The sequence below is a fragment of the Corvus kubaryi genome, unplaced genomic scaffold (genome assembly GCF_017639235.1).
Source record: "Corvus kubaryi isolate FWS band 111438036 unplaced genomic scaffold, C.kubaryi_AGA036_p1.0 split1-131, whole genome shotgun sequence".
Taxonomy (NCBI): Eukaryota; Metazoa; Chordata; class Aves; order Passeriformes; family Corvidae; genus Corvus; species Corvus kubaryi.
The window spans coordinates 17958415-17972214 of NW_024582073.1; the positions used below are offsets into that span (position 1 = coordinate 17958415).

Sequence of the window (13800 nt, forward strand, 5' to 3'; positions counted from 1 at the left end):
GCTGGGACTCGGACTCCGCGCTCAGCGAGGACCCCGAGGGCGAGCGGCGCTCCGAGGAGGAGGGCGCCGGTGGCCGCGCCCGCCCTGCGGAAGCCACGGGCGGGGGGCGGCCGGCGGCGGGGGAGGCGCAGCCACCGGAGGCGGCGGAGCGGGACGCCGCCGGCCTCAGCGACAGCGAGATGTCGGCCGCCGTCTCAGGTAGGGGCGGCCCCGATGGCGGGTTCTCCGCACCCGCGCGAGGAGGGCGGGCATGATCCGGAGGGCTGGGAACTGGAGATGATCGTGGCTTTCCGCCGGCCCCCCAGGGCGACAGTCGCTTGTGCGACAGGCTCGGTTGTGTCGGGGGGAGAAGAAAACCCAAAACGCGTCCCGCGGGGCGAGGGAGGGCGGATCGGGGAGGGCCTTTGGCCAGGCTGAGCCCGCAGCCCGCCAGAGCGCCCGTCGCTTAAAGGAGAGCGAGAAGCCCCGGCTGCGGGCGGCGGCTGTTCCGGCGACGGGGCGGGCAGCGGCTTGGCGGGCTCTCCGCTCGCCCCGTCGCTGCGGACTGGCCGCAGGGAGCGCACCTGGCCGCCTGTGCGCGGGTGCGGGCCCCGCGAGGAGCGGGGATGCCGCTGTCCCGGTTCCTGCCTGCCCTGACCGCCGTGCTCTCGCCCTGCCCGCAGATCGCAGCCCCCCGGAGGAAGAGGACGGAGCGGGCAAGTGCGGCAATCTGCTGCCGGGGGAGGAGGAGGCGGCGGCGGCTCCGAAACCGCGGAAGAAGCGCTCTCGCGCAGCCTTTTCCCACGCGCAGGTCTTCGAGCTGGAGCGGCGCTTCAACCACCAGCGCTACTTGTCGGGGCCCGAGCGGGCCGACCTGGCCGCCTCGCTGAAGCTCACCGAGACGCAGGTGAAGATCTGGTTTCAGAACCGGCGCTACAAGACCAAGCGGCGGCAGATGGCCGCCGACCTCCTGGCCGCCGCCCCCGCCGCCAAGAAGGTGGCCGTCAAGGTGCTGGTGCGCGACGACCAGAGACAATACCACCCCGGCGAGGTGCTGCGGCCGCCCTCGCTGCTCTCCCTTCAGCCATCCTACTACTACCCCTACTACTGCCTTCCCGGGTGGGCTCTGTCCACCTGCGCTGCAGCTGCCGGCACCCAGTGAGAGGCACACATACATACCCCCCCGGCACCGACACCCCCACCATACACACTGGCAGCCAGAAAACCCATCTTCCCTCTGCCACCTCCCCATCCATGAATCCATCCATTCAGCTTCTCAAGTCCAGAGCCCCAGCTGCAGCTCTCAGTGCCTCGGACAGTATTTATTATTATTATTTTATTATTATTTTTATTATTAATATTTTTGGATGGTTCCTCACCCTCTCCTCTTTCAACGTAGGACTTCTCGGCCACCCCCACCCTGACCCTCACCCTGTCCCCACCCCGCCAGCTGAGGACTCTTGCAATTTGGCACAACTTGTTCATGGTATCCATGTTGTCAGTGTATTTGGTGTAGACTTTTTGTTTGTGTGTTTTATTTTCCTTCGGATCGGTAGAGACTCGATCTTGTGTGGAGAAAAGGAGAGAGAAAACAAAGGAGAGGAAAAAAAAGTACAATCCGCAAAACCAAATGCAGCTCAAAAGAGGAGATCAAGGACTCCCTCAGTGGATTGTAAGGAAGATTATTTTTGTCGTCTGAGTCCTTGGTCTTCCAACTTGTTGCAAACTGAGTGTGCCTTGTATGGTGCTGAATGTAAGGAAACCTCTTTCAGGTCCCCCCTGCTCTTGTTGCCCATGTTATTCCTGTACTCCATGATCCCTGGCAAAGGATAAATATGTCACAAAAGGGTGAGATATATCAAAACTCCTGACTTCTTGTTTTCCTTTTTTTCCTGAGATCTTTCCGTGTTCGGGGAGGGAGGAGTTATGGATTTTTCGCACTTTCCAGATGTATTAAAGTTGTTGTTATTATTTTTATATTCAATGTGAATATTTCTAGTCAGGCTTTTTAAGAAATCGATGTAATGGGAAACTTTAATACCATCAGTGCCTTTTACAGTTCTTCTGCAGAGCTCTCCTCCAGGGGCAGGGATTTCTGATCTGCTCAGCAATGTAATTACAGTCTCTTTCTTCCAAGGTAACTCGTTGCTTTTTTTTCCCCTTCTTTTCCCCCCCCCCTCTATTTCTCTTTTAATGGCACTGTGCACTCAACTAGATTATTTACTACAAATGAATTGTGAATGTTTGTAAGCTACCCGCTGTACTTGTTTTGTTGGTTTTTTTTTAATTTATAAACTTTAGTTTAACACTTACCTCTGCTGCTTGTGTCGTTCATGAGAGAGGACACGGATTTCCCCAGTGATATTTTTTTCCACGCAGCAGACCTCAGGCCGTGGCTCAGACCACATCCCTCCTTTTTCCGCTTGCACAGAGGCAGGTGGTGCGAATCGTGGAGTCTGTCGCAGATCTGGGCCGCCTTGCCTGGCTGTACCGTGCAGCACCGATGCCCCTTCCCTCAATGGGAGGTGGAGGGGGCCCAGGAGCTCTGGCTGGGCGCCTTAATCACTTCTTTGGTAACGCCTGTCCCGGATGGAGCGATCCCCCATCTGCCGGAGAGCCAGGATCGCTGGCTGAATTTACAGCTGCCTGTTGTGGTGAGGATGTGGTGCAGTCGGAGGAGCCACTGGGACCTCGAACCGCTTTTCCCGGTGCAGGCTGCTGCCCCTCTACCGCGGGCCGTGCTAGTTTAAAACCTTGGCGGATCCCGGGAAAAGTGTGTGGGTCGGTGAATTGTTTTCTCTCTGCTGGAGTCTGGCGGGGAGACCGGGGGCGCGGGCTCAGGATTGGGCTGCGAGAGGGGGCTTCGCAGTCCTCGACGAAACTGCCGAGGTTGTCTGTGTCCCGACACAGCCGCGATAGCCGCTTGGGGCAGCCTCCCTCCTTGGACTGAATCTCCTCCAAGCCTCTGCTGCGGGCCCGGGCCCTCGGCACGGTGCTGGCGGCTCAACCCCGTCAGCTGCGGCCCTCGGCAGCACTGCCCGAAGGGGAGGGCAGTCTGCCATGGGGTGGGCAGCTCCACCTGGGGGTCCGGGGCCGGGCAGTGGCGCTCTGTGGGACCTGACCCGGTGGTGGCTGCAGTTGTTTCTCTGCGCCGATGGAGCCCTGGCCGGACCATGCTCACAGGCGGCTGCATTGCCTGGGCGCCGCTGATTCTTCATCACCGCCGGCTTCTTTCCTTTCCCGCTGGTTTTCACACGGGCTTTCGCTGCGGCTCCCGGGCACGGAGTGGCTTGCAGGAAGCCCCTGCTTCCCCATCGCTTCCCGGCCGCTGTGCTTGCCAGCAGCTCCAAGATGCAGCCGGGCTGTTTCCCTGTCAGCCTCTCACTCCGACCCTCCCTTGCTGTCATTTCGCTGTCCCCAGGCTCGGGCACCCCGCAGGTTCGATGTCCCCGGGCTGGCACCCCCAGCAGAACTCGGCGGCAGGGAGAGGGGCGGCAGTGGCTCCCCGTGGGCTGCCCCAGCCCCAGCATGGGCTGGGGACAAGCTCTCTGTTCCCAAAGCCAACAGCTGTCATGACACCGGGGGAAATGCTTTGGGTTTGGTTTTGCTCCACTGGGTGTGTTGGCGGTCCTGTTGCCGAAAGGAGTGTTCCCTTGTAGTGGTCCCTTGGCAGATGCAGGAGGACTGACGTTTATTTGGCCCGATCCCGAAGTGCCTGTCTCTTTCTTCTTTCTTCTTCTTTTTTTTTTTTTTTTTTTTTTTTTGTAACTATTTCCTTCCGACATTCCCAACACTTTCCTTCCTGGGAAAATGAAACTTTTGGATGGCAGAATCTGGGCTCTCGTACACTTCAGGAGGTAAAGATGTGCCACTGCTGCCTCGCAGTTTGCTTTTTTCTCTGCCTGTAGCCCCGTACAAGACATCGAGCCGCTGACTCCCGTCTCAGGTTCGATGGGACAGTTCGCACCAGCGGAGGTTTTGTCCCTGGCGGGGATGGCTTTGGCAAAGCTGGCTATGGTTCCTGTCGGGCTCTCTGTTCGAGGGAGCGGACTATTTCTAAGCCTTAATTTTTTTCCCTGTAGGTCATCGTATTGTATTATTTTGATTCGTGCTTGCTAAAGGATGTAGTGCTCTAGGGAACCTTCTGATATGAAAGGGAAGCGATGGTTATTCGAGATTCCTCAGGTTATAACACCGGGTAACGGACTCAAAGTGTCAAACTATTTTCCTTTTAATCAGGTAAAACTGATGTGCGTTTTACTCGAGATAGAAGTTGCTGGAAAAGTTGATCTGAGTAAAGTTGCCCGGAATTTTAGTATTGGTGTTTAATATTGAATATTTATGCATCGACAGTGTCTTCTTTTGACGTTGACAAAATCCGACATTTGAGAAACGTCAGTATTTGATATTGGAAAAATATAATCGATAATTTAACTGGATTTTTTCCGGAATTTGAGGCATTTCTATTCCTATTTTTCTTTATAATTTTGATTTTTGAAATATAAAGCAAACTCTCTGCATCCTTTACCTTTTCTTAATGGCAAAATCCCCAGTAACAGGCGTGTAACTATACCAAGGTGAAAGGAATTACTCTGTATTTTCGGCGTTTAAGTTATCAGCAAAACCTGGGCTCTAACATGTTCTCTCCATACAGCCTCAAACACACATTCAGCTCATCAGCACATACACGGCTTCAACGTAAAAATAATCTCCCTAACAATGTGTCCCAATTTCGGCCTCTCTCACAAACCCCGCATCTATACAGGGGCGTGGGAGTCATTTTCCATCTCACCATGGGCAAGCTCTAGTCTTAAAAAAAAATTCTTGCAAAGACAAGAGGGAGAGGGGGGAAATACCGCAGCTACAAGAAATTCGATTGTTGAAATGTAATGTAAATTGTGTATATCTTTGCATATGTCTCCACTGGCGCTTGTGTTTGTGTATTAAACAGTCGCACAGTCGCAGAGTCCAACTCTGCAACCGGGAGGCTGCCTATATTTAGCTACCTCCCGCTCGCTCGCAGGGTAATAAAACAGGAAACCACGTAGATTTGTCCCCCCCCTGCGCACATACACACACACGCTAACACACTCAGGTAGAAATCAGCGTCATTTTCCCGGGATGAGGAGAAGCAGCAGAAGATACCGGGGCACAGGCAGCCCCCCCGGCGGTGCAGCACCTGCCCAGCCTCCCAGGGGCTCCCGGGAGCAGGGGCCAAAGGTGTCCGGAGGTTAAGGGCCTCTCCCCGGCAGGCTTTGGCAGGCTTTTTTCCGCTCCAATTCTCCTGTCAGTGGGACGGCGACGCGCCCCGAGGGCAGCCCCGTGCCGGGGCCACAGGGAATCCCGGCCGCCTTTCCAGCGGCTCTCCCGGGTCTGTAGCACCAAACCGCCGGAGCAGCCGCTCCTCTGGGAGGGCTCCTAAGACAAGGACAGGGGTGCTCCTCCGGACGGCCGGAAAGCCAGACCCCGCGGCCTCTGGAGATCCAGGGCACTGCCAAAGTGGCTTCATCTAGCAACCTGGCTTTTCCCGAGGTGATGGGAAAAATAAAGGGCAGGTCTTTTTGTCCCGGCCGCATAATCGGAGACATTACTTCTCCCAACCTCTCCGAAAGACGCAAGAAAGCGGACTGTTCCTTCGCGTTGTCCGCTGCTGCGGGAAACAACATAATTACCCGGGGAGCAAGGATAACGAGGGAGCAAATGACACGTTTCCCAACCGGGTGTCACGGCCGTCAGTGGCAGGACACTGCACCGCTCCGGGACAGCGCTCCCTCCTCCGAAGGCGAGCAGAGACGCCGGTGGGACGGCAGGTTCTGTCCGGGGCCTTCCGGCCCCACTAGGGCTGCCGCCTGCGGGACCCCCGCCCCGCTCTGCTCCCCGGCAGCCGCATTAACCCGCACCGGGGCGGCTCCGCACCGCGGCTGGCCGGTTCCTTGTCGAGGGACCGCGGGAGAGGGTGGACTCTTACCCGCAGGTGGGGATTGTCCTTTTCCTAGAACGTTTAATATTTGTGGTGTGGGTTTTTTGTTTTGTTTTGGGTTTTGTTCGTTGTTTTTTTTAAGGGAGGGATGGAGCGGATAGAGAGGGTGAGTTCACGCCCGGGCCGGCCCGGGAGGGGGATGTCGCGCTGCCTGGGGCAGGCCATGGACGAGGGCTGCCCTTCTCCACCCACAGCCGCAGACACCTCCCTGACTGCCTCCTAGGCAGGTCCTACGGCCCACAGAGGAAAATCGTGGCAGAGGATAAGGGGTTTGGCTCCTCGGTCCGAGGCCCTTGGGGTGGTTGAAGAACAATCCCCGGCTCTTTCTCCAGGGTTTCCCCAGGCCTGTTGCCCCATTCCGGAGCCGCTAGAGGTGTTAACCATCCCAAGTGATGCTGGCGGTAGTCGGGGTGATCCTTGAAAAAAATTAGAGCGGAGAGCGGTGGCTGCAGAGCTGCAGGTTAAGCCGTTCTGGGGTTCTCAGGTGCGCCTGTGGCTTCTTGCCTAAAATCTGACTCGGTAGCAAAGAGACCACGGCTTGGGCTCCCGAAGGACACTAATGGCAGCTAGCAACACATCCATCCTCTGCTGAAACAGAAACTGAGCCAAGAAGTCTCTCCTCTCCCGCAGCAGTGGCTCGGCTCTGGGAGAGACAGAAAGGGGCGCAGAAGGCGACCCTCAGGGACTACCTTGCTGTCTCCAAAAGGGTGCAGGTAGCCACCAGAACTGGTGAAGGATGTCCTTCCCACCAGCGTAGGGATAAATCTATTAATAATAATAAAAATGTATATAGGTACTTCAAACATTTTTTTCTTTATTAGGAAAAAAAAAAAAAAGAAGGAAAAAAGAAAAGAAGCGTGGGAGGAAGGCCACACGCAGCCTTTTCATGCACGGCCGACTGACAAGTAAAACAATGCTTCCACACCGAACGAGAATGATAGAAAACCATAAAACGGGTGGAAAGGCAAAGACGGGTCTGATTTTCAGCTTTCCGGGCCTGAAGGGTATCAGCGTGCGAGCAGGGGCGCCGACCGCCGGGAAGAGGGGTGGCTGGGGCCGGCGCTGGGGCGAGCGCTCGCGGGACAGGAGCCGCTGTCGGGGGGGCGCGGGTTACGGCGCTGTTTCCTAAATTGCTCTGTGGGGAAAGCAAATCCTGCAGGGGGTGACGGCTCTGAAAAACACCTCTGCCCGCTGCTACAGAGACCTATTCTGCCTGTCGGCTCCGGCGGTCTGAGGACCCCGCTCGGCACCGCTGATCCGCTCTCCGTTAAAGTCGTCCGACGGTGAAACCCCCGCTGTTTGTCTCCCGGGTCGGGGTAAATCACTTTGCCCACGGATCTGCGCTGCGCTTAAACTGGCCAAAGAAACGCTTTGTGTCGCAGAGGACTCGAGTGATAATTAGGGATGAAATGCGCGTGGAGAGGACTAATATTATTTTTGGCTTTTGCGGGAATAATACATATTTGCAAAGTGTACGAATAAAGCTGGATAGGCTGGAAGGGGAGGGAGGGAAGGCGGTTCTGCCGGCTGTCGGCAGAGCTAGGACTCGGTGGCGGAGTTTGTGCCGGGCTTCTTCGCTCAGGAGGGGAAAGCGAGGGACAGGTCGTGTTTGGGACTTTCCTTTTGGCACTCTACTGCGATACTGGGCGGCAGCAGGGGGGTTGCGGGGTGGCGCAGCCCCGAAGACCCCCCCGAGAAGCCGCGGAGACGTTTTCCTCCGTGTCGTGCGCGGATTTACCGAGGTGGCGGCATTGCCAATCTGTTCTGCACGGCGGCACTGACCACATAAGACAAATAGTCTTTACTTAGCTAATATTAGTAATAATAATAATAATAACAACAACAACAACAACAACAATAATAATAATGATTCGCGGTTCTCTTTATTCAGTTAAAAATGAAAAATGGTGGCAAAGGGGGAACTTCTATGGACACACTACGTTTTCCCACCGACCAGAACAAGAAAAGAACACACGTGCTCATTTGCTAATTCTAAACCCCACTCTGCACGGGTGCAGACTGTGATTTTGTCAAGTAACTCTGAAGGTTCCTTTGATTTGTCTGAAATTTTACTAACTTTCCCGATTAAAAATAAATGTCTGGAAGAAACAGACGGGTTTCTTCGGTCTTCGGCTCTTCTTCAAAGAGCTTTTGCTTTTTGCTGCGTGGATTCGCTGCCACTGGGAAGTTGTGTTTACGTGTCCGTGTCAGGTCATGGCTCGTGGGAACACAATAACATAGTTTTACCCAAAATACCTCCAAAAGATACTGAAATAACCACTTTGTTTTTGCGAACAAATTATTTCACAAAGAAGGAACAGAAACGAAGATGCAAGAAAAAATATCTATTGCAAGCCCTCTGTACGGGGCGAACTTTAAAAGGAAAAGCCCGACATTTTTATCTTAGAAAATAATATATGCAAGATTTGCAACATGGAAGCTACTTGTAAATCGACCTCGCTTCGGGAAGAATGTCATTGTCAGTGGGTGGCAAAGCCCTCGGCCAGGCAGGCACGGCGGGGGCGAGCGGGGGAAAGCGGCTGCGGGCTGGAGAGCGCGGAGGGGCCGGGGCCGCTGCACCCCGCGGGACAGGGGAACGGATCCCCGGACATCCCCTCATGCCAAGGACAGGAGCAGCTACGGAGGATGCAGCGTGTGCCTGGCAGAAGACATATCTCAGAAGCTCTCCCCATCTTTTCTCTCCTGCACCTCCGCGAGGTGCCGGCCGGCTGCTCGGGACAACCTCCCATCGCTGCCGCATCCCGCCCGGTTCTCTGCTTTTTGCCTCCCGCTCCCTGCAAAACCTTCTTTGACCGATCGAGCGCCTGTCCCTTGTCCCCTCGCCGTGAGCAGGGCCATGCAAGCTCGCGGCAGAGCCCTCGTCACCGGCCGCTGCGGACAGCGGAGAGGGAGCGCCCGGCGGCCCGGCCCCGGCAGCGCAGCAGTCCCAGTGCCTCTCCCAGTCCCTGCCAGCGCCCCGCGGGGCTGCTCCCGGCCTCCCGCGGCCCGGCAGGGAGGGTCTTCTCAATGCCAGGCCTGTGTATTTGTAGTTTGATTTCGCACGTCAAGGATAATTTCTTCATACAACTTAATGGACGCGGCTTGACATCCATAATGATCGCTAATCATTCAAATTATTTTTGCTAGCGCCCAGACATGTTCCAGTTGTTGTGATAGATCGCGTTTCACCCATAATGACGGACAATTACCATTTCTAATTCGCCGGCTTTTGACACCTAAATCCACCCACCATATGTGGCTGAAACGAGCGGGGCCCTGATGACATTTGCAGCGAGCCCCTCTCCTCTGAGCGGGGCACCTGGGATGCCACCCACCCCCCGGCACCCCCGGCCCTTCCCCAGGCCGCCGGAGCTCGGCTGTTCGCCATCGCAAGCCCCCGGACGGCAGCTCGGCGGCCGTGGGTGTCCGTGGGGCGGGCCGGCGGAGGCAGGAGCGAGTCCCACGCGGAGCAGCCGGGCCCTCCTCTCCCCGCCCCGGCGCCCTTCGGGGCAGCCGGGCTGTGCTCGCCCCCGAGGCGCTCATACGCCTCAGAGGAATCCCAGCTGGAAAGCGGCTTGATCCGGCATCCAGGGCCGCCCATGCGGGCTGTTCCCTTCCCGCCTCTCCTATCACCATCGCAGCCAGGAAAACCCGCGTGTATTTATGCTTCGATCCGCCACGACCCATGGCCTTGAACTGTCCTTTGTGGGAGACAGCAAAGCGTGATGGGGAGGTTCAGCTGCAAATAGGGTGCGCAGTGCATTTCCATTGCATCCATCACATTTCCTGGGGTATTTACCTCCGCAGGTCCCCTAGAAATTAGATGCACCCGATGTAAGGTCTCTCTGTGGGACCCGATGCAGCCAATGGAAGCAGAATCGGCAGTTCCGCGCCTCCGTCACAGCCCCAGCGCCGGTCGCCCGACTCGGCCCGGCCGTCGGGGCACCCACTCTCTCTGCGGTCAGATGAGCCCCTGCGCTGGGTCTCGTTTGTCAAAAAGGAAGTGAGAGGATTCACCCTGGGTGATTTCTTTGGGGTTGTTTGGTTTATTGGTTTTTGTTTGCTTGTTAAGTTGTTTTCGTTTTTGTTTTTGTGAATAAACGAATGAAGCCGCCGTTGTTTGACTTTAATCCCCGCAGGACGGAAGCGCCACTGCAACGTCGATGGCACAACATTCGTGCCCAAGTGCTGCAAGGCAGAAATTTCACTTTTCTATAAAGAGGCAGGCATCGTCTGCTTTTAAAACCCTGAGTATTTCTGCTGCATTAACCTTCGAAGAGTCACATGAAACATTTCCTTCGTCAGGAATAACCGACAGTGGATACCCCAGTCACAGTTGGAAGGACGGGCAGACACGGACAAAGCCAGATCCTGAGCCTGTGCTACTCTCCCCCGCATTGCAATGCTCCCTGACGCAGCCCAATGAGCAGTCAGAGTGACAGAGAAGCCCAGACAGGGTCATGCAGACACGCGTGTTTCCAGTGGGACAGACGGGGCTGGTGATTACCGGGGTGAGGATCACACATCGGAGAACGTCGGGGCATTACCGGGGCCTTCTCAGTACCCTTGGTGGGATGAGTCCCCAGGCTGCTCCCCCCGAGTGCTTCTACAAAACCCACTCACGGACTCGTTTCCCCGCTGGGCACTGACACAGCGGCTCCCGGCCGCGGCGGGGCGAGAGGACGGAGGGACGAGACAGGGATGCGGGCAGGGGACACCGCCGGGCCATGGCCGCTGCTCGGTGTGGTGAGAGGGAACTGTCATCGTCGGGAAAGTGCTGAATCCGGCCTGGCCGCCGCCCGGCACTGCCCCGGCCCTGCTGCACCTTCCACCACAGCAAAACGGCCCCGCAAAGGGCAAACACGCCGACCCCCGCTTTGGACAGCTGAGGAGCAGGAAATGGGTTCTCACAGCCTTTTTAACGGAGCAAGTGGAAGGATTTAGCCATCAATATACTTTAAAATAAGGACTAGAGGGATTGCCTGTCTGAGGTTTCTCGGCTCCCGGCGAGGTATTTTGATGAGGAGGTTTATTTCCAGTTAAACTTCCAAGGCACGTCTGAGGTATTTTTGTACTTTCCCCAAGAATTAAACAAAATACTTTCTCAGCCCTCGAATTCAAGGTAAAGATGATGGAAAAAAAATCACCAGCCCAGTACATACTAAAAAAGCCAGATCGACTGCGTGTCAGCAGGTACCGCCTGACTGCCGGGAGCGGGGCTTCTCGCCCGGGCAAGGCAGGCTGGGCTGAAACGGCCCGTGCTTGGGCGGGGCCCAACACACAGCCGGGGGATCCCGTAGTTCCAAGACTGGGGGTCCGAACTGCATCATGCAAAGGAATAGACCCACATCCCTCACTGGGAGCGGGACTGGGGTTCAGGTGCTCGGTAGTACTGAGAAAGTCATGATGGACACCCCAGTAAGAATCCCTCAAATTCAGCAGAACAGTAATTGCTAATGACCTTCCCTCGATTTGGGCATACAGGTTTGATTAAAGGGTCTTTAAAGCTTATTTTCCCCTAAAGCTTCTGCCAGGTGTCTGGAATCAGATAGCTCCATTTCAGGCAGGTTCGGTCTGGGGCTTTTGCCACGGTTTAGACCACGTTCGCACCTTCTCCACTCTGGCCTCCACATGCACGCCCTTATTGATTATAATGAGCTTCCTAAAACCAGAAAAAACACCATGGCATTCAAGAACTAGTAAATTAATTTTCCTGTATGTCTTTGACAAAGATTAGCCTCTCACTATGTGTATTGATCTAGAGACTGGTGGTATGTAAATTTGTGAAAAGAAAAAAAAAAAAAGAGAGAGAAAAAAAAAAACCTATGTGTTCATTCTTTGCTAGATAAGGAAAGAAAAGCATTGTTCCAGTGACAGAAGGTTCCTTTTCCTTGATAACTTTGTAAGATACATATTACTTTATGTCTTAACACACCACCTTATCCAGATCTCTGAGATCTGGAGATCTCAGAGAATTGCGTGGAGCAAAACCTATTCTGCAGAGGGTACTGTATCTTTATTCCTTCTGCAGAGTATTTTCTAGGTGTTGTTGGAACAGAAAGGTCTCCTCGCTTCCTAGCAATTGTTCCACAGGGGTATTAAAGAAAGGACAAAGACCTCAGCGCTTCTTGCTTGTCCCCTGTCTCGGGACAGACCGCTGAACCATCCCACAGTCCCCTGCTGGTACGTGGCGTCTGACACTGCCATCTTGTGTTCTACAGTTCCAGCTGTTATTTACGAAATCAGTTTCAACGAAAATGTTTATTTGTGAACATAAAAGGTAGCTGAGACAGTTAAACACATTATTTCAAAGGGAGGTGCCAAGCGCCCGTTTTATTTTAAAGGCTAAATTTCAGCATTTTAGCTTCTAGCTAAAGAGCAAAGTTTAAGCATATTTGAGCCTGTCAGATCTTCATGAAGATGAGGAGGTTTCTCTGTCTCTATCATGGTACAACTCTCAGGTACTCTCAGGTCTCTTCAGTGGTGCTTTTCTTCTAGTTATGTTTACCATTCTCTAGGAAGAAAGTAGTAGAATTTATTTATCCTTTGCAGACACAAACATGAACTTTTTCTGCATATTTTTCTGCATATTTTTACTGCATATTTTCTGCCTTTGCTTCCAATGCTGTAACCTCAGACAAATCGCTGCAGATACACCATGCAGGTTTGGCTTCAATAGCTAAAACTGCATGAGAGAGAAAAGCTAAGGAAAAGCATTCAAATGAGGCAAGGAAAAGACATTTTACCCTATCTTAATAATTTGAACTGATGGGCACAGACATCTGGCCAGTGAGGACAGATGGAGGTGAACTGAAGTTGATATACCTGTTTTATATCCAGTAATAAATGTCAAAACATTTTGGGCAGCTGAAAAGAGAAGAGCAAAATGGCAACAAAATGGGAATCTCTGGAAATGCAGAAGTGCTGTCAAATTGTGCCTTTATTTTTACTTGTTTTCTCTTACAGAGAAGGTCTAATGGCATGCTAAAGATAATGACCCAAAGTTTATTTTATGCTTCCTGACTTTTTTTTTTAAATGTTATGACCTTGATTACTTAAACATTGTTTTCTTTCTTCATTAAAATAAGTAGAGATTGCAAATCACTGTAACCCTTTGAAAGTATTAAAATCATGTAAGAATGATGTCATTAGAGTAAGTGATGAAAACTTTCTGGTCAGGACTTCAAAACATGTCAAATTAATAATGAACAACTTGAGTAAGGTCTTGCAAATAATGTTAATTAAAAATGTCCATGTGCAGTCCCTTTGAGGGCATGTGAATAAATATCTAACAGTTTCTATTGGGGTCTCAGTTCATACTGAAAATGAGGAAGTCTTTATAATTCATAACTATTACAGAATCTTTATGAATGCTCTTTCTCATATTTCCCACTGGAAACCATTAGATAATCTGTTTTTATTATATAGAGCCAAAGATTTGGCTTAATATTTCAGGTTTAGAACAGACCACAGAATTGTGGGGATATTAGCCATCCCATAATTTTTAGGGGTGCCCTAAAGTCACGTACATTTATTCCTGTCTTGAGAGTTTCTTCAAATTACAATCTTTGATCCTTGTTCTTCTAAAAATGTTACCCAAGATACATATAAACCAGAAGTTTCCTACTCTGTGTTTTTTCATTAACCATCTATCTTCTCACCCACTAATGTTGTGAAGTTAAGAGTCTGCATAATTGAGTCTGTAAATTAACGAAAAAAAATCCAAACAGCCAGAGCAACCAAGCTGTAGATGGTATATTGGCCTTAATATTCTTATATTAACACATTAAGCAAGCAGAAAGGGAGCTTTTCATTATGCCTAGGTTGTTTGAGTTTTTTTT

The 13800-nt window shown here is 52.8% G+C and overlaps 1 protein-coding gene across 1 annotated transcript in view; it reads left to right on the forward strand.

Moving 5' to 3' along the window:
- The window catches only part of NKX3-2 (NK3 homeobox 2), a 2039-nt gene extending 803 nt beyond the window's left edge, over positions 1-1236 (forward strand). Inside the window, exons 2-3 of the mRNA XM_042053378.1 lie at positions 4-198; positions 663-1236. Coding sequence (XP_041909312.1) covers positions 4-198; positions 663-1141 — 674 coding nt within the window. The 3' untranslated portion in view covers positions 1142-1236. The remainder of the gene's footprint in view (positions 1-3; positions 199-662) is intronic.
- The last annotated feature ends 12564 nt before the right edge of the window (positions 1237-13800 follow it).